The 25,119-nt window shown below is 51.5% G+C and overlaps 10 protein-coding genes across 10 annotated transcripts in view; 3 read left to right on the top strand and 7 right to left on the bottom strand.

Moving 5' to 3' along the window:
* Window positions 1-295: 295 nt before the first annotated feature.
* On the top strand, window positions 296-1,339 carry SNOG_05356 (hypothetical protein; the record flags this gene model as incomplete). Its single annotated transcript, XM_001795710.1, has 1 exon — window positions 296-1,339. The coding sequence occupies one exon, from the start codon at window positions 296-298 to the stop codon at window positions 1,337-1,339; it is 1,044 nt and encodes a 347-aa protein (XP_001795762.1).
* A 1,086-nt stretch (window positions 1,340-2,425) lies between these two features.
* Window positions 2,426-2,850, bottom strand: SNOG_05355 (hypothetical protein; the record flags this gene model as incomplete). The annotated part of the gene is made up of 2 exons (XM_001795709.1): window positions 2,426-2,616; window positions 2,823-2,850. 2 exons carry the CDS (start codon window positions 2,848-2,850, stop codon window positions 2,426-2,428), a joined length of 219 nt encoding a protein of 72 aa, XP_001795761.1.
* A 2,434-nt stretch (window positions 2,851-5,284) lies between these two features.
* On the bottom strand, window positions 5,285-6,494 carry SNOG_05354 (hypothetical protein; the record flags this gene model as incomplete). Its single annotated transcript, XM_001795708.1, has 2 exons — window positions 5,285-5,998; window positions 6,051-6,494. The coding sequence occupies 2 exons, from the start codon at window positions 6,492-6,494 to the stop codon at window positions 5,285-5,287; spliced, it is 1,158 nt and encodes a 385-aa protein (XP_001795760.1).
* A 712-nt stretch (window positions 6,495-7,206) lies between these two features.
* SNOG_05353 (hypothetical protein) lies at window positions 7,207-7,779 on the top strand (the record flags this gene model as incomplete). The annotated part of the gene is made up of 2 exons (XM_001795707.1): window positions 7,207-7,467; window positions 7,504-7,779. 2 exons carry the CDS (start codon window positions 7,207-7,209, stop codon window positions 7,777-7,779), a joined length of 537 nt encoding a protein of 178 aa, XP_001795759.1.
* Window positions 7,780-9,706: 1,927 nt separating this feature from the next.
* Window positions 9,707-11,827, bottom strand: SNOG_05352 (hypothetical protein; the record flags this gene model as incomplete). Its single annotated transcript, XM_001795706.1, has 7 exons — window positions 9,707-10,371; window positions 10,628-10,712; window positions 10,870-11,207; window positions 11,231-11,335; window positions 11,399-11,462; window positions 11,612-11,683; window positions 11,735-11,827. 7 exons carry the CDS (start codon window positions 11,825-11,827, stop codon window positions 9,707-9,709), a joined length of 1,422 nt encoding a protein of 473 aa, XP_001795758.1.
* A 1,852-nt stretch (window positions 11,828-13,679) lies between these two features.
* SNOG_05351 (hypothetical protein) lies at window positions 13,680-14,757 on the bottom strand (the record flags this gene model as incomplete). Its single annotated transcript, XM_001795705.1, has 2 exons — window positions 13,680-14,695; window positions 14,736-14,757. The coding sequence occupies 2 exons, from the start codon at window positions 14,755-14,757 to the stop codon at window positions 13,680-13,682; spliced, it is 1,038 nt and encodes a 345-aa protein (XP_001795757.1).
* A 1,064-nt stretch (window positions 14,758-15,821) lies between these two features.
* On the bottom strand, window positions 15,822-17,491 carry SNOG_05350 (hypothetical protein; the record flags this gene model as incomplete). The annotated part of the gene is made up of 4 exons (XM_001795704.1): window positions 15,822-15,903; window positions 15,991-16,753; window positions 16,814-17,062; window positions 17,116-17,491. 4 exons carry the CDS (start codon window positions 17,489-17,491, stop codon window positions 15,822-15,824), a joined length of 1,470 nt encoding a protein of 489 aa, XP_001795756.1.
* Window positions 17,492-20,181: 2,690 nt separating this feature from the next.
* Window positions 20,182-21,505, bottom strand: SNOG_05349 (hypothetical protein; the record flags this gene model as incomplete). Its single annotated transcript, XM_001795703.1, has 2 exons — window positions 20,182-20,231; window positions 20,356-21,505. The coding sequence occupies 2 exons, from the start codon at window positions 21,503-21,505 to the stop codon at window positions 20,182-20,184; spliced, it is 1,200 nt and encodes a 399-aa protein (XP_001795755.1).
* Window positions 21,506-22,451: 946 nt separating this feature from the next.
* SNOG_05348 (hypothetical protein) lies at window positions 22,452-23,990 on the top strand (the record flags this gene model as incomplete). Its single annotated transcript, XM_001795702.1, has 3 exons — window positions 22,452-22,595; window positions 22,647-23,004; window positions 23,065-23,990. The coding sequence occupies 3 exons, from the start codon at window positions 22,452-22,454 to the stop codon at window positions 23,988-23,990; spliced, it is 1,428 nt and encodes a 475-aa protein (XP_001795754.1).
* A 655-nt stretch (window positions 23,991-24,645) lies between these two features.
* Window positions 24,646-25,119, bottom strand: part of SNOG_05347 (hypothetical protein) — a gene marked incomplete at its 5' end in the record, with an annotated part of 1,770 nt that continues 1,296 nt past the window's right edge. The window contains one exon of the mRNA XM_001795701.1: window positions 24,646-25,119. Within this exon, the coding sequence (XP_001795753.1) occupies window positions 24,867-25,119 (253 nt within the window). The 3' untranslated portion in view covers window positions 24,646-24,866.

The following is a 25,119-nucleotide window of genomic DNA, read 5'->3' as shown; positions in this document are numbered from 1 at the left end:
ACGGAATGTCATTTGTCACCTGCCTCAGACATCGGAAGCCTGAGAGGCGCAACCGATGGCCTTGGTCATCTTCGTGAAGCAATTCGGACCACCGCGTTCCTGGCGGCACGCTCCTCCGAAGATGCACTAACGAGCGCTAATGCATGTTGGGCGCGCTCATCGTCATGCTGATCATTTGCCCAGGTGTACTAGGATTCACTTTGGGCAGCAGCAGAGGAGAGCTCGAAAAAAAAAGTTGTTTCATGGTGTCACTGATCAACTACTCTACCACACATCTGCACTCGAGCTGACTACCATGGACGACGAAGACGATGCGCTCCCTCCCCCAATCCGTCGCTCACCACGAGCTGTGCTTCAGCAGCGCCAGACAGCCTTGCGTGAGGCCATGTCTGCAGATAACCATCTTGATGAAGCAGCTCCTGTGATCTCGTACAATCGCTCCGTTTCGCTGGAGAGCAGGTCAATCCCGCAAGCTAACTCAAGGGTCAATCCGCTCGCATCGCATCCAGTCGCGAGCGGCACTGCAGAACGGGAATATACTCCAGGTGTCGCAGACTTTTCGCGACATCGCTTCTCCCATCCGTTCTGGGAGGAGTTGAAACCTTTCCAAGTCGAGGCACCCAGGCCCTCACAGCCTGCACCCCCACCCGTTCCTCGCCGCTCTCCAGCAAAACTCAAGTCCTATCGCACCAACAAGCGCCTACCGCCACACCTCAACCGCCGGACTTCGCTTGAGACGATTGCCTCGGTGACAACTACCCAGTCCCTTTCCTCGGATGAGGAAGAGCAAGACCCACCAGAAGCATCAACGCCTTCACAACATTCTTTCACACTCGAGGACGATGGGGCCTCTACCCCCGTACCTTCAGATGTGCAGTCTTTGGCTTCGTCAATGCGGAAAGCTAGTTTGAACTCACTGAACTCCTATGATCCAGCTGTTGCACCCGTGCTTTCCCCGGCATTGGTAGAAAGAGCACAGAAATCCTTGTTCCGAAAAGTGACGAACCGCAAATCAAATGAGCCAACAGCCGTAGCAGATCACCTGACCGACGAAAAGAATACGTCTGTCCTCCGGACGTCACAACCCTTGAGCTTTTCAGAATCCACTCAGTCACTCCCAGTGAAACGCACTGCCAGCCTCGAGCGTTGTAACACCGAGCGAAGTCAATCAGGATCCAGTAGCGGGTGGAGTGCAAGCAATTTCGACATGTCTACGCTCAGCGAAGCAGAGATCAAGAAGTGTAAAAAGAAAGGCATCAATCCAGCATTGTATGCAGAGATGAGGGCCGCCAGGAAGGGCAAATGGACTAGTCCGATCGTTGGGAATACCTTTCTTTAACAGTCGCCGCATGGAATTGACCCGACGGTATATCATATTCCGTCTCGACATATACGGTTTACGCTGCTTTACTATTCATACAGTTTTCGGTTTAGTCTCGAGGATGTTCGGGATAGACTCAGACCTTGATGAGCCGCGCCAACCATGGGACTCACGGCCCTCCCCCCACGCCGCAATATGGTACGGATAGTACGAACCGTTACCTCGCCGAAAGGAGTCATTCCTTTTCCTCGGAGGATTTCGCTTTGGAGCTCTAGTTAGGTCAAGCGTTGAGTCCAGCCCGCTACCAAAGTATGCTGGACAGGGGTGTTGCACAGCGTGCCGGTACTCTTTGGCCTCATCTACCAGTCACTAGCGTCTCGCTCGCCGATCGCAGCGATTATCTGCATCAAAGACGAGATCTTGCGATGTCGATGCGAATCACCAACAGCGGCTTCATGTGACGCGAACTTGACGATGATAGGCGCCACAAAAGATATTGACAGCCAATGGAAGTTGGAGTTGTGACACACGCTGTGCAGTTATATTATCTTTAGTACGGCCGACCAAGTGCGACGGTCATATCGCCATTTACGAAAATGCACCGGATCTGTTATCTCTATTGCCTGTGTATCAACAGCCTGGCTGGGAACGCACGCCCGATCTGAAAAGAACTTGACCGATCTCACTAAACAATCGCCTATCCCGCATCCTGGAAGCAGCAACATTTACCCTATCCTATGCTTTTGCATACTCGTGGCCATTAAGGATCATCACCTGCCATATGCAGCAAGCGGCCTCGCCAACGCAATATGGACACATCGGTTTCCCATCCGCGGAAGTCATCTATTCAACTGGACCGGATTTATCGCACCACCAAGCCGGGAACATATTAAGCCAAGCTGTCCTCTACCTGGGAATGTGAGCACGGGATAAATGAAAGTTAGATTGCAATGAAGTAGGCGCCAAGGCGGCAACTACAACACTTCTCAACATCACGGCTCGGAAACATCAGCAACATGTCGCATGCATAACTATATGAGCACATTTTCTCAGATTAAGCATCTAGCCTTGGAAGCAATGCCGGTGTGTCCTTTTTGGGCCAATCTACCCAGAAGTAAGCAGCCTCCAGCACTGCCTGAGCTGAAAAGAAAATGGCGGCGCATGCTGAAATCCTTCCATGGCGCGACCGCGGACGAAGGACGGGCGGATGGCTGCAACAATCCAGAAACTGTAGACAGAAGGAGTTGTATCGTGCGCGAAGGTGCCGTGCTGATGCTTTGTAAACCTTGATAAACCTGTGATAAACTTAGTACCGGTCACCATCATCACCATCATCATAAGGCAAAGTACCAGCTGTTCCAAGGCAAAATCAAGACCTTAATGCATATGCCCATACTCTTAACGCATGCATTCTAATACCGAATCCGCTCCCGCTGCTATTCATACAGTGGCAACACACATACACCTTCCCGGCTCGCTTACTCCCACCTCGTCCACGCACCCACACACATGCACATCTCCACCCACATTGTGAGTCTGCGCTAACGGCAGTTGCCAATCGACGGCGCAGCCTTCTAGCGCGCATCTGACGGCGTCGAAGATCATGACGACCAGTCCTCCTCACCTACAACGCTGCTTTTTGCGCAAACCACGCAGCGCTAGGGGGAATATGGTTGGCGAGGCGAGAGAAAGCGGGGTCGCGTGCTGGTGGCATGGAGCGATTGGGGGATCGACGAGGTTCGATCGGCGGTCTCATTTGCCTTGTGTTCCGACGTCAGGACAGAACGGGCATCGTTGCAGAAAGAAAAGCCCGGGGAGTTTTGGTGGGAGGGAATCGTTGCACGTGCTTGCTTGCGTGCGTGGTTTTTTTTTTCTTGAACTCTATGCCATGTACGATTTCGTACGAGAGACCGAGATGTTGGTAAAGTTCTCTACAGTGCATCCTTTCCGTGACATTCCCGTCGAATCAGCACACTTGAGACTTCGGTGGGCCTGCTATTGCACGCCTATAACCTTTTCCCCGCCCCGACTCTCTTCGGATATAACAGCGCACTAGCACCCCTCGGGACCTTCCATCCTGGGCGAAAGCTTGGTAGACATGAGTCGCGCGAGCGTTCGCGATCATCATCGGAGAGAAGTGCGTGCGATGCTACCATCCGCGGAGTGGGGTAAGGTGTGATTGCTGCGGGAAGGCTGTGTGATCGTGAGTTTTTTGGAGGGATGGGATCAGGGCCGATCGGTTTCGGGTCGGAGATTCGGACCTCAGCGCTGCTTTGGCGGGCAAATGCGGCGACTCGCGGTAGAACATGGACATGGGCTTGTCTGGGAGAGGGGGAAGTCACGATGGAGGAGAGTTGGTGTTGAGGCTTTGGTATGTTGGTTGGCGGTGGGATTTGCGGTGGGTTGCGTGGCAGTAGTTCTGGCTCCGAGGCAGCAGAGTTGATGGACGAGCAAGCACACTTCCTTGCATGACACTCTTGAGCAGCTCAACATGCAGACACTTTTTCTCAAAGTCACTCAAAAAGTTGCAGTAAAAATCCTACCAGCTAAACACTGTCCACGTGCCCTTCCTGCTCTCTAGTCACCATGCGTATCCCTCTCCTCATCGCCACCACCAACATTGTCACCCACGCCGCATATCCACATGCACGAATCCTTCCAGAAGACGCGTAGAACACAGGATCGCAAGAGTAAGCGCACTAGTCAGCATCCATCGCGCCCTACACGCGCTCCTTCCCAACATTGCGCAAGGCTCCATCCATGACATGCCAAACCAACTCGATCTGACCGTCCGGCCACGGCCATATTAATATTCTTCGGAGATCCGCATCCCAATGTGTCCAACGTAACGTCCGTAGCAAGTACAGTCAGTCCAACATCCGACCAGGTACACAGGTGAAAGGGATACCCCAAGCACGTGCCTTTATCCAGTCTTCGCAGTTTCGGCCTTGACCGAACGCACAAACCCTTCTTCCCAACACAACGCAACACAACACAACACAACACACTCAGCAGTGAGCATCCAACAGCCCAATTCTCCACATCACCCCCATCACTGCAAGGATTTCCGCCGTGGAAGGCCTATTTGTCTTTTCGACTCGCTGCGTGTCTGTGTGTGGAGATTGGCGAAACACTAGTAGAAACGCGGGTGTTTGATAAATGTCATCATGGCGTTATGCGTTTGGGAACGGGCATGGTCCTTGTAGGGCGGAGGGCCGAGAACGACGACTCTGGTACCGAAGATGCAGTGTGGCGTGCGTTGGGGAGAAAGGAAGGATGAAGTGTTCTAGTGCTGACTTGAGGGCAATTAATCGAGATCCTGACGGATGCGGTGCAGCGTCACGTGAGGAATGATTCAGAGTGCAGGTGAAGAACGGTTGAGTGGATGATGACTAGCACGTGTGATATGGCAGAGTGAAGAATGATTGAGTGGATGATGACCAAAAGTTGGTATGGTTGCTTCATTGAGCCTCTTGCTTGCGCTGTCGCTAAGCAATGTTCTATCTCATCTTCAATCCACCACAAGCTATGAACAGCTCCACTGTGGAGTTCTCTCCAGAAACGTATAAGAATATTGATACACAAAATCGTCTTTCCCACCGGTCGTGCCATCTTGCGATGGGTGATGCTGTTTGAGAAAATCAAGGTAAACGCCTTTGCCGGGCCAGGCCAGGTCTGGATATAGGCGGCCCCATTTGCCCCCATGAAGGGGCATTTTTACAAACGCCAGAAATGTCTAGTAGTCGGATGTTGAGAAGATTCGCAATCGCGCCGGATTTGCGTCTTGAAAGAATACGCCGTTTCGCCTCGCATGAATGCCGAAGTTGAGAAGTTCAGAAGACGCCGATGTGTATGCAGCCCAATGCTATATGCGAGTCGCTCTAGTCGGTTGCTCATGAACGTGTCGCGTTCCGAACATCGTGAATGTGAAATGAGTGGGGATTACCCAAGAGAAAGTAATGCTTAGAACAAGCCTCCCTCGACGACGCCAGGTTCGTCTTCGCGGAGTTGGCCTCCGCTCTTCTTCTTGGGCCAAAGTTTGCTGCTGACTCGCTTCCAGCTGTCCCTTGTGGCGCTAGCGAGACCATTATGCTCGCCGCGACTCGTGCGCGGGCTAGGCGTGCCACTGTTTGAGCCACTCTCGTAGTAAGCCTGTTGGTAGTCCGACATGTGGTAGTCGCTCATTGGGGGAGTCCCAGGAGGTGTAAGAGGATCGCTCATGCCAGATGGGCTTCCGCTTCCCGAGTCGTCCGTCAATGCATCACTGCCACTGTTGTAGCCTGATGTAACACGGGTAGTATGGGGTCCAGATGAGGTCGGCTGTGAATGGAATCTGGAATGTGAGAAGGGACGGCTGGCCATGAAGCCGGCTGTGAGGGATGAAGGTGCAGATGCACGCTGGTGGACAGGAAGATGCGGCTGCTGGCTTCGAGCAAGCAGAGTCCGCTCATCGTAGCTCCGGGTAGAAGACCGGGTGAGGGTGGGGTCGTAGTTGTCGTGGCTCATGGTGGGATGTGCGCTTTGTGGGCTAGCAGAGTTGAGGAACGAGACCAGCACGCTCTCCTCCATCAACTCGTAAATCTTAGACACAGCCTCGTCGAGGGACGAGGGGTGTGGTGGGACATATGATTCAGAGAGGCCTAGAAGGTTGTCACGGACTTCAGCAGGAAGATTGACCTGGGATGGTTAGTCATGCGGACTATGACGACAATCAGCTCCATCGACTTACTTCTCGCGGGCCTGATTCTCTGATGTAAGCGTCGATCAAGCGACGCCAGAGCATAAGCACGTAGGTGCACTCGTCGGACAAGGGCGAGATTGCGCTGCCCGGATGGCGGTTGACCATCTTTGAGTAGTGCTTGCGATAGCGCGAAGCGTCCATGGTGAATTCGAGGTTTTCTAAGCAGTGATTCTGCGAGAGGAAGGCCATGAAGGAGCTAAGTGTGTAGGGCGGCGGTGCGGTGTTGGCGAGGATCTCGGAGAGATTTGGCTTCCGGCATTGTGGGCTGGCTATGTTCTTGGGTATTGAGACGGTGAGGGGAGCGGGCTGGACGTCGGTCATGGCCATTTTGACGTCGTCGGCGTCGAACTCGGCCAGCGATGAGGCGGGGGAGGAGACGGTGGAGGCAGTCTTTATCGAGAGGCCTTGGCTGCCGTGTTTCCGTGTAACCATAACGCTCCTCAAGAACTGCTTGTAGACGCGGCGGGCGGTCTTCCTGCTTTGCTCGTCGAATCCCTCGCAGGAGCAGAGTTGCGCCAGCTTGACGACGGGTAGCACGAGGTTCGAGTGAACCTAGTGGCGGCAGAGCAACGTGGAGAGGATGATTATCGTTCCGATGGCGGCAGCATCGAGGGCTGGGTAGCAGCTAACAGCGGGTTGCAGGGCGGCGTACGGGCAGCGATCAGCGATCAGCACCTATCAATAGCAGAGCAGGCGGGTTCGCGGTGGTGCAGCGTTCTAGAAGGCAGCACAGGGTCGCACAGGTATATAGAGTTTGGTCGCAGGGCGTGAGCGGGAGGGTGCAGCAGGCGCAGGCAGGGAAAGAGCGAATGGGCGGGCGGCAGCGACTAGTCGGGCAGGTGCGAGGTGCAAGGTGCGAGATGCGAGGTGCGAGGGCGCCAGATTGCGTGTGTATGGCGTAGGCGTATGGGATGGCGAGGGCTGAGCGTGTCGGTGTCGGTTTGGGCGAAGGTGGTGAGACAGTCTCCAGTGCGGTCGGCCGTCAGGAATCCTAAGACAGAGCAGCTGCAGGACGGTGCGGCTCAGAGTGCTTTTGAGAAGCCCGCAGAGTCAGGGAGGGCCACTTGTCGCGGGTCAATGCTTGAGCGCAGCGCTAGGTTAGCACGCTATGGCCCACACATGAGTTTGCGATGAGTGAGAGAGGATGGAGCCCTGGCCCTTGTCCGGCGGAGTCCTCATGCTGGCTGCTGCTGGCCGCATCGCTCCTGCCCGCCTAAAAGCGGCGTGTCTGCCCTATTGGCCGCGTGCCTTCTCGAAGAAATTAGCGCACAGCCCCGAAACCCGCTCCCCTGCGAGTTTGCCACTGCAGCGAACCCCTCCCCTCGTCGCTGTCAGAGCCATGTCGCAATGGCAATGCACCGCCGCCTGGGACATATCGCCAGTCGCCGTGGGTGCCGCCAGTGCTGTACGCTGCACTTCACCGTGACAAAAGTCTCTCCAGCAACCATCACGCCAGACTCCACCCACTTCTCGGTCCAGCCAGGGCGCCGTGTCACCACCATGCACGCTCAGCGCGCTCGGTCGCTACAGTATCTCAGTCATTCGCATGCCAGACCCCGAGGGACGGCACTTGTTCGGACGCTTACTGAATCAGAGTCCTTGGCCCACTAGCCCCATCTGGCCGTCTACTGACCAGTCCGCGCAGCATCTCTGGCCCGCACCCCGGGCTGACAACAACGACTCCAGCCTGTGTACTTCCTGCTGCCGTCTACGATAGACGTCCGCCGTCACGTCCTGTCTCGCTGCAGCACCTGTTCCCATTCCCAACAGTCCAGCCAGCTGCAACGCTGCGGAGCGTGCCCTCGCCGCAAACAGGCCGGCCAAAGACAGACGGCTCACTAATCCGCCCTATGACTCTGGCTGCGACAAAGAAAAGCCTGCCGATCGCCTTGAACCGCCATATCGGCATGCTTTGTCTGTCATCGCGATGCGTGACATCACAACGCCCGCCACACGCCTCTGTCAAAGACAACAATCTCGCTCTGAAGCGCTGTGTCGTTGCGCACTCTTCCTCAGATGTCACCTTGTCCTTCAAGTGTTCAGACGCCAGCTCTCCATCTGCTCTAATCGGCCGTTTGTGCCCAATCATCCTGGCCTCCTGCTGCAGGCGACGCGCACGGCCACCCTCTTGGCCTCGCCTTAACGCTGGGGACAGAATGCCGGACGCCTGCGCTTGGGGCTTCTTCGATAAGTTACCGTAACGAATTGTCGTCGCTGCACTCAAGCATCATGCAGATCCACAGCGCTCCACAGCGCCTGCGCAACAGCGAAGCAAACGTTGTGCGTTCTTTGGGCTAGCGTTCCTCTGTGTGAGCGCCATCGATAAATGTTCACGCAAGCCTCTCCTGATGATACTTTCGCGCTACTCACCCAGCAATGCGCTGCTACAGGGTCATGTGGGCATCGAGAGTGCTCGCGTTTCACTCAGCGCTTCCCGCCGTGATCCTCCGCGCACTCCCCTGTCCATCGACGCGTACCGTGCATTACCAAATCTTCCAGAACGATTCGAGCCTTCCAGAAGGTTACCTGAATCCATCTAGTTCAGGCAGAAAGGCGATCTCGTCGATCTTTTCCTCCAATCTCCCATCCACGGCATGATTTGGTGCAACGGGAACCGAGCCTATCCACTTCAGATTCGTACGCATAAGTTATAGTGTGACCGTGTCCGCTGTTGAGTGCCTCCGATGCGCCGTGTTCAACACGCTCAACCTGGTCGTACCTCGGGAGGCTGAATGCGGCGCCTTCTAGAAGTCCCAGGTCAGAAACTTTCCGAGAATAAGCGGCTCGCGACTCAGCATAAGCCCACGTCAACGGAAAACTTTCAGCAAATTTGAGTCGCCCACGCAAAGCTCGGTGCAGCAGGTTCCGCAACATGACGCAGATGTGGATCCATCGCATCGCCGTGCGATTCACCCGCTTCACCGCTTCGTGGGGTGGTCTTTTAGCCGCATCCCACACCAGAGTCGGCCCATGAAGATGAAGCACAATTATTGTGACTTGGCATCACTCTGCACACCCCACTCTAAGTAAACACTTTGATAATGTCTCTTCAACCGATCCTTACGCAGATAGGACTCAGAAATGTAGAGAACGTCTTCGCGTGCTCCCCAGTTTCCTTCTCTGACTACCAGGACCCACGACCAAGTTGCTGGGTTAGGAAGGTGCTGCTTGCCGGCCCGACTGCAACTCTCCAGCACAGTCCCTAATGCTCTTGTCCCATCGCACAAAGATAAGCTTATGGATGTTAGTATATGGTCGTGGGACAGCTGGTCACCCGGTAAGAGCTGAAACGTGACATTTGAACCTCAATCCTGGTCTGGTGTGTGGACCGTAGCCCCACTCAAGCAGTTTCGGGAGGAAAACGAGCATATGCAAAACAGACCTCGCCGTTTTACCGTCACAGACGAGATACTAGCAGGGGCAATCGCTGCTGCGGATCAATCTACGGCCGTGAAGGGCTTGGAGTGTCACCAACACCCTGATGCTTGTTCCACGATCAAAAGAATGGCCAACAGTGCTGTATCCCCACCGATCGCAAATCATAACAAGTGCTCCTGGTCATATTCACATAGTGTGCGCACCGAGGTAGACACGTCGTCTTCATTGAATGGACTGACTCTTCGCTAAGGCACGCAAGGTGGGTTTCAGCTTCCCTGGTCGACGCCAATCTGTGACCGTACACCAGCTCGCGTTTCCAGAGCAGCGACATCTAGATCCCAGCCCTCTTGCCTCAGCAATGCGGTGTACTTGGCGAACAGCTTGTCTGCTTCACCTATTGTGCGTCGCAGAGCATCTGCCCGCCTCAGCCTTGGGCTTGTATCACCATCCTTTGGCCTACGCACAGGGTTTCGTAAGTCCTGAGCAAACAATAGAGCGTGTGCCCATGCTTTGAGCTGATCAATCGGAGTGCAACCTTCTTTAAGCACAACAATGGCTTCGTATTCGCTGTCCGTGAACCATAGGACATATTTTTGGTCCGCAAATATGTCCATCAAGTCCGGCAGATTTATGTCGCTCAGTTCCAACGATCCGGTTCGTCTGTAGCGTTGGCTCATGCTGGCCAGGAGCACTCCAAGAGGCACACCTATTGTGCAGTGTCCTATCACACAATCATCGACCCAACGGAGCACGCCATCTCGCTCGAAGATGCGTTCGCGCTGCGACACCTCTGTTGGAGTGAGAACTGAGCCGTGGTGCATCAAGTTCCCGAACACGATATTGGCTCGTTGCCTATTAAGGCAGCGCATGCTGACAGCTTTGACAGCCGCGTAATTGGTCGCGAGATGAATTGACAGCAACGCGATAAGGACTGACCATGTCGTGATCGGTGTGGAAACCCAGGAAACAACAACACTCCCGGCCTAGAGTGTTCGACAGTTAGCATGGTCGGTTCACCAACTGACAATGAAGGCAACACGACAATTGTTTGAGGCATCAATATGCATCGGCCGTATCGAGTATGCGAGCACGAGCTCCGACATTGGATCGGGGTCGGAGCACTTTGCAACCTTACCCCACATGTGGTCATGCTAAGAGGTGGAAGAATTAGGACCAGAAGTACTTACTAGCATTCCAAGTAGCGATATGACCGTTTCCTGGCTCGAGTCCTTCTATGTCAAAGTCAACATTGGGATTCATATGGGTGATGTGCTGCACGTGTTGCGCTACCCTGGCCATTTAATCTGGACTTCATCAATGCAAAGCATCATACCCCACGATTTCATTCTCAACAAGAAACAACAGTAAAACATGCAAACAGGTTCTGGTCGGCAGTGGTAGGGCTAGGACAAACTGAAGGAACACTTACAGCATTAACCTCCCCAAGGTTGCCTTTTCTGGCGAAATGGGCGCTCAGACTGGCCTTGGCGCTCCCAGCACACACACCGCACAGCGAGCGTAGTACGCTTGAGAAGCTGAGAACCAGTACACGGAACGGCTTTGGAAATGCGGGCGAGAGACAGTCGAGTATCATAGCCGTATCGTTAAAGACGTCGGCCGCAAGCCGGTACATCTTGCACTCAGGCTCTAGCGCGGTGCCTAGCCTATGCGCAAACAGTATCGTCGCAATTCGTCCCATAGACTCTTGAAGCACGGAGAGTAGCAGTGCAGCAGTAGGCGAGGCACTCGAATCTCCCACGCCAACGCCTGTGTCGCGTATTAGTGCTTACAGCGGGATTGGTGGGAGGACATGTGCCGTTGATCTCCAATAGATGCTGCGTAGACACTCGGGACGAGATTCTGCAGCCGCAATGTGTCTTCTGCATCAAGATGACCTGAACGCTGGGATTCTGCGAAGAATACGAGAAGGAGATGGAGATGCAGGGCTAGAAACGTACCTTCAAGCACCGCACGCGAAGCGAGCATTCCAGCAATCGACGACGAGAAAGCTTGCAACGAGTCCTACTTCCCCTCAGTCTTGCACAGACTCATGAAATCAATGATAGTCCTGGCTCCGCTTACATAAACCTGATACCTATCTTTGTTAGCCCTACGATTCGCCCAGCCCAATCCATCGAGCAAACTACTTACTGGATATAATCCCCACTCACACTCTGCGGATACCCCGCAGGCAGAAACACATCAAACACCTGCTGCACATAGCTCTTTCTCTCTGCTGGCTTCTACTCCACACATTAGCACACCTGAAACAAACTCCACACGTGACGACGCACAACTACATCAACCCTACTTCCCTTCCCTGACGAAACATACCGCCCCGTCTCGATCCCCGCTTCGTCCCGCTCGATGATCTCGTATGCAGCCATGGTGGTGTGACATGCGCCGTTGAGCGGAAAGCGTTGCTAAAGTGCGGGACCGGGCTAGCGCGGCGCTAGCGTGATGCCAGGGGACGTTCTACTCAACCAACCCGGTAGGTTGGATTAAGATGGCGCGCTGCTTTAATTCTTCAGCGTGGATGGTTGCGGGCAGTGGAGAGTAGGTGGTGGGTGCTTGTTGAGGGACAGTGGGGAGAGAATACTTTGCGTGCATAGTGTTTGTGTGGAAAGATTATCGGGCGCGCGAGCACGGCTGCGGGTTTGGCGAGGTAGATTGGGTTTTGAGTATTCGATACGCCCGAAGTAGTCGTGTCCAGGGTGAGGAATTGGGATGTTCTGTTGTAACTTGATTTGAAATTGTGTCTGGAATGGTGTGATGAGAACTTCACATGTCGACGCGGTTAGTGGCGCGCGTTTTGCAATTACCTAGGTACGTGGCGCAGCGCGGGGTCTGTGGTAAAAGCTTTGAGTTTGTGGGAGCCAGTTTGTAGTTGAAGATTTGCTTTCGGGTGTCTTTGCGAGATATACTTCCTGGCAGTGCGGAGGGGCAGACTTTCAGGGTAAATTTCTAAAAATGGTACAGATAGTGGGGAATTTCACTTTGCGGGAACTCATAAGATTGAGTTCCTGTATTTGTGGGAAAATGCTTTGCGGGATCTTGTAAGATTTACTTTATGGATTTGTGGAGAAAGACTTTCAGGGTAATTTCTAAATATATCGCAGGAACAACACTTAGGAACTTTACAAAAATAACCTAAAAGATTACTGCAAGATTGGAGGGTAGACGTGTGGAAATTCACTTTGAGGGTATAGCAAGATTAACTTTCGGGAAGTAGCAAGATTGACTTTCGGGCTATAACGCTAAGCGTGCTACGCTTCTCTATGAAGCGGGATATAATCATCATTTCAATCAACTCTTTGAGCTGGGCACTCCCTAGCTAAATATTCTAAATGCATATCATGATACAAACCTGGCCCGCCGCTATGGTAGGCTCGAAGGACTCCCGCATTCTGTTCCTGCACGTTGCCGACTATTCTTGCCATAGCAATAGACGTGAACTCTTCAAGACGCGTCTTCTCAACTTCTCGTGCCTCCTCTTGGGTCTCACGGAGGCGTTTCAACCAGTACATCCATCGTGTAAATCCGGTAGGCTATCGCTTCCCCAGCTTGACTCGGCGTAAATTCGACAGCCCTAGCCAGTTGCACCTCTTGCTGTTGTACTCGGTGCTGATTATTTCTTCGGTAGCAGCAATTCAGATCATGCCGAAGCATCACACCCAAAAGGTAGGCACATAGTGGTTATGAGACAGCTAGTCCTCTCTGACGAGGCTTGCATCATCGCGATAATGCTGAAATAAATATGTAGAAGGTCATGTTTACGTGGGCCATACATCATTTTAGGTCCTCTGGTGCAGGAAGGATCTCCCCACAATCTTGCTCCACCTTTCTCCACACACTGAATAGAAATCGAAATTTAGCACAAAAAAAATTCAAAAACATACAACAGAGGAGATTCGCTAATGGTCACCCACTTAACTACTAACCCTCCGGTACGATGCTTAAATATGGCTGAGCGAACGGGAAGCCTTGCTCTCATCGTCCTATGGTCGTATGTGAAAGAGGCGCAGATTTGGCAAATAAATGACGCAAAGACTATTCCAATGCTGGACTTATTGTATCATGTGACGCACGGATGGAGTATCATACGTGAATCGAAATCAATTTAATTTTGTGGACTAAGCTATGAGTTAGGCGAAAATTGATGCGGTATAGCAGACTTTCGGTGAGTGTGGCATCCAAGAAATTTCGCAATATAATTCTAAGACATTGCCGAAACAAAGATCACACCAGCACAAACTGTCGTTCTTGTACTCGTCCTGCATCCAACTCGTCCATAAGCTCTCCATTCATCAATTCATCAACGTATGCTTGGCCCATGAGGAGATAAGATCTTCCGCATGGTCGAAGGACGTACGGCGCGTCGCCGCCAAACAGCACAACGACTACGTCCCCAACCCGCATACAAGCAGGCCCAATCCCAAACTTTCCGTTCGACAGCTGGAAAAATCTTCGCTCTAAGCATACTATCTCTGCTTCGTCGTAGAAGCTCTCACCTGTTAGCACCGACTTCCTCAGCTCCAAGAAATTCAATCCCTCATCCATACAATAAATGAAGAGCTCAAAGCTAACGTAGAAAAGTCGTTTTTTCTCTTCGCTTGCAGTGATGATGTCGTCCATCTCACTGTTGCATCCCGCAGTCAAGGTCCGAGCTAGCGTCCGCCTGATTGTGTAGTCGTCATCAGATTGATGGCCCAATACGGCGGTAAGAATATTGTAGAACGGATGTTTGCAGTGGTTCTTCATGGCATCCATACCCATTTGTGCCTGAACAGTGGTGACACTGCTATATATCGACCCATTCAGCCTAAGATACTGCGAATTTACATCAGACGTATCCACTGATTTGAGATGTGTGCTCCGACAGGCGCTCAACGGCGAGCCGGAAGCTGGGAAATATCTCAAACCGGCGTTTGTGTTATTCCATTGAGGAGACCAGGATGTAAAACTACCGTCACTGCGATACTCGGAGCCGTGATCGATGTAAGCGAGAATATTGAGGTCTGAGTGTCGTCTTAAAATCGCAATGACCACATCGGCATAGACTTCACCCACATCCTTGTTGTAGTCTACGCACAGATCACTGGCTTCTTCTATTGGCTCGACCAAGGCGAGAATTCCATAGACTTTGTCTCGAGGATCTGTCGCTTGAAAGGAGCGGCAATCATCCAGTGTTTCGAGAAGGCCTTGTCGCTTTCGTTGGATTTGATACATTCTGTCCGCATTTTCGTTGTCGATATCTGCATAAAATGCACTCTCGTCGAACTCCAAGGCTCTTACAGGCTGAATCTGTGATAGCCATGTTGCTATTTGACCAACGTCCACCCACGATAGTTCAAGCTCTCCCACAAAGCATCACTGCATCTCGAGCCAATGCGATCTCCTGGATGCACCAAACCCGAGAAAACCAACCTCTTGCATATAAATGCTTCAGAAATTCTTGTGTTACTCCGCCAGTGTATTCGTTCGGTACTACCATTTTACTGTATTCTTTCAAGCTGATGTCATGGATTCCACCTTCTTCACTGTTCATTCTAAATCCTTCCGCGATGAGCCCCACGGTTTTTACGTCTTGTAAAGATTGGCAAAGTTCATAATCCCCCAGCCACACGACGACTCTGTCGGCAATAGAGTAGATTTTGCCCATGAGAGGAATCTGACAATTTTTGTCCGAGGAGTCATCTTGATTGATACAGATTCCGTCGGCCCAGATGAAGCGAGATTTATGCTGAAGACGTAGTTTTTTCAAGGCAACGGACAGATTGGATGTTATCGAAACGCGTTGGTCATTGCAGACAATGTCCGTCCTCATTACCTGATCGCCCCATGTGTACGAAAGAGCCTCGTAAGGGTGCGCATGAGTCGAATCCAAAGTAATGCGAAAGAGCCGGCATTCAAGGTCATCATGAGCAATTGTAGAAGGGTAAATTTCCAGCAACCGGATTTCTTGTGGGTTTAATGACCTAGGGTCAGGGTAACTGGCAGCCATCGACCTGAATGAGCTGTTTTAAGGAGACTTTCAGGTTGGCACAGCTTGTTTGCCGGCGACGATCTGCAGCAGCAGCTCGTCAATTGAACTGGACGGAATGGTGATAGTGGAACTCGATTGGAGTGTGAGAGATAAAAGCTGGGGCGAAAAATTGACGATGGGCTGTGCCACACAACCTGCATACCTGAAGGTGCCAGGGCGGCACAGTAATCACGGTCGCGTAGGTATATTAGGCAATGATCCCTGCACATAGGAAAATTGGAAACCACTGTATAGCTCACTTTCGACATCTTCAAAATCTGAAGCATCAATATTTCACCATCTAGAGACTGTCTATCTACCTACGGATTGTCTATACATGAATTATACGAGACCTTCTAACTAGTCCGCTGCATCTTCTCTAATAACACTGCAGCATCTGCAGCAAACTTGCAGCGCTTGCGAATGACAGCACCGTACCTGTAGAACAGGAAAGGAAAAGGAACACACGCTAGTGCTAAAAACGCGGGAATCGACGACGCCCAGTGTATACCAAGGTCAGCGTACATATAGCTTGTGAAAAGCGGGAAAGCTGCGCCAAATAGTGAGCGTAGCACAGAACTGGCGGCCAGCACCGACGCAGCATAAATCAGATAGGAGTCGACAAGGTAGTTCATGACCGAAAGGAAGACCACCGCCATACCAAACCCGAACGGAGCACCAGCCATGATACTAACAATCCAATGAATGCTCGGCTGGTTCGTCCACGCAAACCAGAACATTCCAATGGGTATGGCGATGGATCCGATGAATGCTGGCGGAAGTCGAGCCTCTGGTTCAGCAACACCAGACTTCGAAGCTTCGATGGCTCTGTTGTATCGTTTGTTGTCCCAAATGCAGTATACGACGGCGATAGGCATACCAACAGCGACACCAATGAAGGAGAGACCGCCAATACCCTGGGACCATCCGCGACCCCGCTGAAAGACAATGGGAAAGGCGCCGAATAGCATGTAGAGCGTTCCATAGATAATGGCCATATAGATGGAGAACAGAAGAACGATGGGTTCGCAGAAAAGTAGAACCCAGGGTCGGGTAAGAGCAGTCTTATACACTGATCCGATGGATTTCGTGCCCTGTTCAACGTCTGCTTTGCTCATGTAGACCAGTCCAGTCTTTTTTGATAGGGCTTTGGCACGCTTGCTTAGAAGCACAGGAGCGTAGGTTTCGGGAACGAGAATCGTGCAGATAAACCACAAAACTCCAGTGAAGATTGCCATGACGCCTTGGTTCCAGCGCCAGCCAACGTTCTGGCAAACGAATCCGCCAACTGACAGATGTTAGTGACATGTCGCGTGGACTGAAGCGGAAATGTGCCAGAATCACTCACTGATTGGCCCAAGGGCAGGCCCAAAGAATGGAGCTGTAGCAAAGATGGTCATTGCAACACCTCGTTGGGAGGCAGAGAACATATCCGCAATAACACCACCAGCGTTGGTCAACGGTGATGAGCCAAATGCGCCGGCCAGAAATCTCAGGATAACCAAAGTCTCGATGTTCTGCGAGCCGGCTGCGCCAGCATTGAAAACAGTGAATATAATGTAAGTGCTGCAGAATAGGTACTGGCGGCCGTACATTTCTGTCAGGTATCAGTGACTTGCCTCTAAGCCATCTTGGTTGCGAACGACTCACCACTCATTGGAGCCCAGATCAATGGACCAATGGCAAATCCCATCACATACAACGAAATTCCCAAGGTAGCAATAATTTGCACCGTCTTAAACTCTTGCATGATCTCGGCTATGCCACCAGAGTATGCCGAAGAGACAAAAGCCACTGCCAATGTAGCGAAGCCTACGAGCACAGTAATGCCCCATTTGAGACTGGCTGGGTAGTTGATTGGATCGACTGGATCGTTCTCGATCCAAGTCACCAGAAATGGGTCGTTTTCGGTCCCTGAGCCTCTGTAGACATGGTTGATAATATCATCGTTGAGGACGCCTTGATGGAGGACCCGTTGAAAGTGTGAAATGCGACCCGAGTGGCCGGACTCAACATCTTTTCCCATTGGATTTCGAGCTAGTCTGTGACGGATGTTGTGCAGATGTGTCTTGAGATACAAGATTGTAAAGTGGTCATTTGATCGGCCAACAACCTAAGCCTGGTAGGGACCAACAGGGTGGTTTATGTGGCCGTACACTATCTTCCACGCTGCTTGACCGCGTCATTCTGCTAACCGTTTGATCCGAGTTGGTGCGCAATTGTATGTATTGCTAATCCAGATAACAGTCTTAAATCGGCTGCTACACCTGATATCCGACCGTCCGCTTTCGTGGGGCCGAACCGAACATCGAAGTAGGACCGAGAAATCAATATTACAAACCCTGATAAACGGCGCGTGGAATCTGTATGTCGAAATTTTGGACGTATTCTGCAGTAAAGTGAGTCTTGTGGAGTCGGAATAATTACCAAAAATCATGTTGTAGATGAAATAGCATGCTCTTGTTGTCTCCTTGGACTGCGGTCATCGGTTATCTCCGCAAGAACTTCCTTGCCGTCCGACGATCCTAGCGCCGCCTTTACTGGGCGGACCATCCGCTCTAAATTACAAGTTCAGTCAGCCCAGGCGTAGTATAAACTCTCGAGCTATATACGACTCGGCCGAGACCACGGTCCCGAAGTTGGCTGTGTCACTCCCACCTACCCTAGCTGATTTATGTCCGACGAATATCTGGGAAATGCAATCCCTCTTCCTGTTTTCGATACAAGACATGCATGTGTTGTGTCTTGACTTATTTCGAGTGTCAACTTTCAGTCTACATTACCTGTGACAAAGAAGAGCAGCACAAGTAAAGACTGGAAATACAAGTTCGTTGCTAATAAACTACAGGCAGCATCTATATCTCAAAATATGAATGCATGATGCTCAAAGGATTGCTGAGTGCAAGTCCAGCAGACGTCAGCTGGGCAGACTGTTACCGCAAATTTTGAAGCAGTCTGTTGCAAGCGCTGATATGCCACCAGCGTCAGGGCTAGTCTCGCAATCCAATTGTTTCCTACACGAACAACGAAAACTCCGTCTGGCTTATCGAGCAGCTCATCCCAGCTATCGACCGCAATTATGTCTTGGTTCGCATTTGATCCTTTCGAATGCTGGCATATGGCTTGCCCCTCGAGCCTGCGGAGACTTGATCCTCTTGAAATTAACAATGGCAAAGGGTCTACGTCAGCAACCCAATCTCCTCTCTCTCTCACGGAGATTACAGATTCCAGGAAGGATATTTGGTTGTCATGTGCACCTCGAGATCCATCGAACAGTGGAACGTGGTATTCTGTGAAAGAGAGATGTAAAGATGTGCTCTCGAAGGACCGAGAAGTACTTCCATCAAATGGGCGATACGAATTTAGCTTCCAGCTGCTGGTACTGACATCGCGTGTCATTGGTTCTTGAGGAGGTAATAGGAAGGTGACTCCCGGCTTGCCCACATTGCCGAGTATTCGACGGATGCCTGTGGAGCAGGGTATGGATTTGTACGGGTCTTCGAGCAACTACAAGTTTTTAGTTCCATAGGTCAAGGGGATCAATGGGCTTGCTTACTTGCTGGCTAACGAACAGCGAGTCGGCAGCAGACAGTGCGATTACGCTCTCTAGTTGTTTTGGATCTACATCATGTATACCTGACTCAAAGTAGGCAATTATCGCAAATGCAGTATTCTGCGTGCATGTTATAATGCGGGTATCCTGAGGCAACCGGGTTTTTGGGTGTAGATCTCGAGCACATCGTGTCTCAGCAATAGGCCTCTCTAGAACACCTACATCAATTGTCATGTCCGGTAGATCATCGTAAACCATCGCTACAGCGGCGAATATTCCTAAAGTCTCCAAGAGTCTGTAATTGTTCGAAGGGTGCAGAGAGCACAACTGTCTCAGAAGCGTAGCCGAATCTATGATATCATGTTCCAAGCACCAAAGCAAGTCTTCAAGGTCGATTGGCCGATCGGGCAGTTGTTCAGACTTCTTTCGCCGTGTGAACAGTGCCGCTTCCGTTTCATCTCCCAAGGCCACATGATAAGTATACGCGACAGGATCCTGCGCTCCGGTGATTTGCAGGCAATCTGGCCATGACTTGAACTTCCCGTGCGCGTCGAATGTTACCAACTCTCCGTCCAACAGTGAGTCGTTTGAGGGAATATGACCCAATGTCCATCTGTGGTGCGCGGGATATAAAAGGTCTGGTAACCCGCTGAAGTTAGTAGGAGAAGCGGTTGCATAGGAAAATTTTCCATAAACACATCCTTCTTCATATTCCCCAAATCCAATCGTATCAGTTCCAGACTCAGATGCCGAATATTGGTCGGAGTGTGCAATGAATGCATATGTGCTATTTTGCATTTCGATATCTGATAGCAACTCAAACTCACGATCATGCATTGTAACTTCGACAACTGTGGATGTCCGTAGGGATTCGTGGGCTGGTGCACGAGGGTCGATTTTGTAGATGGAAGTTTTGTGGCCGATGGGATTCTTATCATCTTTCTCTTCTCCTAAACTACTGAGACACCCTGTGTCATGCGCGTGAGACGAGTGGCGGCTCTTCGGCAAGTCCCCTGTATAGCGAATAATGAAAGCATCTGCAGGGGTTGTTTTGCCATACAGAGAGGTTGCAACATGACGCAAAAACCGAATCCGCGAATTCGAATCTCGCAATGCTTTGATAAACGTTGCCGAATCCAACAATCCAAAGAACGAGGGAGAGATTACATACTGCGGCGGAAGACTGGAACCATGGACAAGTCGTTGGGCTCTCCTGCGACCCAAATGGATTAGTTTGTTGTTTAGAGTTTCATCGCCGGATTTCCGTCGAGAGTAAGCAATGGCGCTGTCTTGGAGCAGGTTCAATAACCTCTTTTCCATTCTCGACCCTTGCTCACCGTGTTTTATGTACTCTGTCAACGAGATGATCGCCTTGGCAGCAAGGTCACCTTGAGACTCGTTCATCCGCCACTCGGAGAGTAATACGCCAAGTATAACGAGGTTGAGCTGCTGAAAGGTGATCCTGGCTCCGTTCTCTAAAGCTCGCTGCACTTTGACTGGCCTTCCGTAGAACCGAAGTTGTGCTAACGATAGAGACCAATGTACGCCGCTAGATTCATCAGAGGTGCGAGGTGTAGTTGCTAGACCAATCGACAGAAAACCCCCAGCAGCAACAAGTGGATCGTTCATCCTGATCTCTTTGACCTCAGGACTGAACACGCCCATGTCAGGGTATAAGTGCCATGCAGATAGTCCTATGAGCGATGCGCCGTCACGAACAGCCTGTGGCATGCCCGTGATAAGCTTTTCCATGGTTTCGACAGCTGTTGCCCAGGTACTGATAACGCCAGGGAATACCGTGGAGTCTCCGATAACGGGAAGACTAGTGTTCTTGAGTATCAACTCAAGTTGCTTTTGTTTGCGTTCGGAAACTCCATCGGCTGTGCGAAGCCATGCTCTCGCACTGGTATCCCAGGCGGCGAGTTGAGAACGGGTGATATCTTGACCCGCAGCAGCTGCAAGTGAGATCTTCACTGGTTCGCCCCTATCCACTTTGTTTGCGATGTCCTTTCTGCGCTCTGCTACCAGTTCAGTCCATATCGCGGTGGCCTCCTGAGCGCTCCACATGCGAGCCAGGAGGCTAGCTAACAAGTGGACATATAGGGCGGAGTCCGACGAGGTAGCCGCGGCCCATATTGATGTTCCATCAATCCCTGTGAAGTCACCAAAAAGAGTCCCGATGTACGGTTCCGAAGCTTTGGCTGAGGTTTTGGCGATCTCCGAAGCCCGCTTACCATACGCCTCCAGAAGTTTTGGTGCTGTAGGACAGAGGCCCTCGAAGAGCGCGCCCAATTGCCGAGCCAATTTATGGCTTGAGCCAGTCTCTGCGTTGTCTTTGCGTCTTGCTGATAGCATGCCCCCTAGTGGCTGGTATTCTTTGGGTGCTTCGTACTTGACCAGAGTGAAATCAAAATTGAGATTCGCTGCAGCCACCGTCACCTCGTTTGTTGCGGCGGCCAGTGCGGCCTGAAGTCTACCCACGGCCATTTGGAGTGAGGTAAATGGGAAATAGATATAACAAGTCATGAAATTGGAGGATGCATGTGCCCTCTTATTCTCTCGAGTAGCGTGTCGCAAGGCCATCAAATGCAGTGCCATGTCGACTCAGCCCCGTTCGTGCGTCTTTCTTGCCTTGGGAGCGTACATATACTTTGTGTTCAGCCTTGTTAGCTGGTTGGCAGCGAGCAATGGGTCTTCATACGACTTAACATCCTGAATCTAGAAATGGCGTTGCCTAGGTAGTCCTCGAGTTTGGAAATGTATTTGCGATACTTCGGTGATGTAATTTCAGGTACTGCGACTCAATATCGCGACTGTGGCGTAGTGCACAATTGTAAGGCAGAAACTATAGAGTGATTCTAGGCCCCAGGGAACAAGCGAGGTAGATGCGGGTGGAAGGTGCTTCGCCTCACCGGTCGGCAAAATCTGCAGCGCGGCATCTCATGTGCTTCTCCCAAACAGAATCACGTTTTTAGTAAAAGTGCAACTGAAGTCATTTTGCATCTAACTCTTCATGCTGTTGCCCATATCCAACACTCCACGCCAGATAGGCACCTCGATTCATCTGTCAAACTGTGCATTCATCTTGCACTCCCAGCCTAACTTGCGAGCGCGCCATCAACACGCTACGATTCATAATTTCCTGAACAGCCCCGTTCAATTTATGACCGTTCAACGGTGTTATAGCGTCACAGCTCTACGTTTGACAAGAAATGATTGGGATTTCAAAACCCATAGCAAATCTGCACTCGACAGCGAAAAATCAATTTCAACCATCACTGATGTCTCCGAGTCCGATATATTCGCCTATAAAGCCCAGCGCTGGCTCTGGAACGAGCCTTCCCAGCTCCAGCGTCGCTACCTGAAATTCAACATCTCGTCCCTCATCCACGCCGCCGAAAAGGCCCTAGGACCAGGAGAAAAATGTGTAAATATGACCAAATTGCCAGAAGGCAACTTCAATAAGACTTTACTCGTGGAAATGCAAGATGGACGCGAAGTCATCGCGAAGCTGCCGAATCCGAACGCAGGAAGGCCTTATTATACGACTGCTTCCGAGGTGGCGACTATGGATTACGTATGATCCCTTGGACTGGAGATAGCATGATGCGACTAATTTGTTCTGTAGGTCAGGAATCGACTGAATATTCCCGTGCCCAAAGTGCTCGCGTACAACACTCAAGCAAAAAGCAACGACGTTGGTGCCGAGTACATCATCATCATGGAGAAGTGCGGTGGCATCGAGCTTGGTCATGTCTGGGACGAACTTACAGGGAAGGAGAAGACTGAGATTGTGAGGCAGTTGGCGACGTATTCGGTACGGTTGTCGAAGGCGAAATTTCCGTACTATGGGTCAATTTATTTTTCGAGAGATATTCCAGATATCAAGGGTACGGAAGTCGACGATACGTTCAGTGTTGGACCGACGACGAGCCGGGATTGGGTTGACGATAGGAGAGGAGAGGTTGATGTTGATCGCGGTCCATGTAAGAACTCACCTCGTGTACCACAAGCCCCAGCACTCTGACTGACCTACCTTTGCACAGGGAGGTCGCCGCAAGACGTCCTAACCGCCACCATACAACGAGAAACTGCATGTCTCAGAGCCTTCCCCATCTCCCCACCAGATCGTCAACAAAGCATTTTCAATAGTGCTAACAGCTACCGCTCTTCCATATCCCGCAAAATATCAGTCCTCGAAGACTACGCCCTCGTCCTCCCATTCCTCCTCTCCAAAGACCCCGCACACACCGCCTCCACTCTCTGGCACACCGACCTCCACACCCACAATATTTTCGTGCACCCATCTCGCCCCACACAGATAACCAGCATAATCGACTGGCAGTGCGCCAATCTCAGTCCCGCATTCCTCCACATCACCTACCCATCTCTTCTCGACTACTCCGGCCCAAAACTCCCCGGCCTCACGCTACCACAACTGCCAAGAAATTTTGAAGACATGGACAAAGAAGCGAAGAAACAGGCGAGGGAGTTACATCTGGCACAATCACTCTGGGGACTTTATCGGATCTTCGCAATGAAGCAGGACCCGAATTTGTCAAGTGTGTTGGGATATCGCGACACTTTGGCTGGTCAGATCATGGATGCTGCTGGGGCTGTCTTCGACGATGGAGAGGTCCATCTTCAAAACTTATTAGCGCAGCTCGTGGAGCCGGAGACGTGGAGGAAAGTCATGGGCCAGAACGCGCCTTGTCCGCTCAGCTATTCGGAAGACGAGCTGACGCAGCTGAGAGATGCTTTGGAGAAGTGGGACAGACATGTTGAGCGCAAGGCAAGGGTTCTTGACGAGCTTGGGGCTTATGAGGGGTGGGATGGGGCGGTGGAGCCGGGGGAGTATGATGCTATGGCAAAAAGGTTGGAAGGGGCTAGGGGGAGGTTTTTGGATGGTGGAGGGAAGACGAAGTGGGAGGGAGGGGAGTCGGCGAGGGTTTGGCCGTTTAAGGATGGATAGTCTTTTTTGATCATGATACTTAATTGAGTCTTCACAGGCCATGTGATTACGATGACTACTACTGCTTCTGCTAAGATTTTACGCCTTACATGAATCTTGACATGTTATTAGCATTGCGCGGATAAGTAAAGCCTTCACCATACTCCCCTGCAATCAGCGTTGATCGCAGGCGTGACTGCTCAGAAAATGTAACCTCGCTGCTGATGACAAAATATATGCCAAAAACATGCAAACCCCTGCACTTCACCATACCCCTAATCTAAATATGAAGATCACGGAAATCAGTAAGCTTCAGCTCACACCATCTCAACATCAGCATGAGTGTTTGTGCTCCGTAAGCGCTTGCGGGACTTAGTCAAAAAAGGATGTCGATAGTGAGAACACAAGCCAACGTGCTACAGGTCGTACGTATACGGGAAAGGGTCTTCGACATCGATTGTAGCAACGCTGGGAACACAGAATTCTGTTGGGTCGTGGGAATCGTTCAGCTGGTGACGATATAGATCTCTGAACTGCTTGGTTTGAGTAGATGAGCTTGGGAGAGCTATTGGTCCAGGAACGACCAGCATCTAATGGAGAGTGGACTGCTGCAGGAGATGGGTACGCCGTGGGCAAATCATTGCGTAGGTTGCATGGTCACGGCGGCTGTTATGGATGGCAAAGAGGCAAGATGATTTCTTTTTGTCAGTGGCCAGGCAAGCCGTGCAGCAAAAGTCTATGAGCATCGTGGGTTATGATGCTGGCTCGCCTCTAGATGTGACGACATTGAGCAGCCAGCTTGACCTGACCTGACAAGTGGCGAAAGCTATCTCTTCAGATACAGCCACCTGCAGCTCGATGAGTCGTGAGATGCAGTCGTTGGCCACGAAAATAGACTCAAATTCGGAAACTCCGCGATCCGGGTCTCATAGATTTTGCTTCGCCTGGCCAACGATTTGTGCAGGGCCACTTACTGTGCCAGGTGGCCGTCGGATACCGGCGGTCGACTTCCCTTGCTTCGTCGATTCGCCCCTTCAAAAGGCTGATCCTCGGGACCACCCATTCTCCACAGCTGCATTGCATTCCTTGCCCAGGCGTATTTGCCCACCGTTGGTGGAGCACTTTGGGGCACTCGAGACGGCCTTCTAGC

This window comes from Parastagonospora nodorum, assembly GCF_000146915.1.
Source record: "Parastagonospora nodorum SN15 chromosome Unknown scaffold_7, whole genome shotgun sequence".
Classification (NCBI taxonomy): Eukaryota; Fungi; Ascomycota; class Dothideomycetes; order Pleosporales; family Phaeosphaeriaceae; genus Parastagonospora; species Parastagonospora nodorum.
The sequence above is the reverse complement of the archived record's forward strand: the minus strand, read 5'-3'. Positions and strand labels throughout refer to the sequence as shown.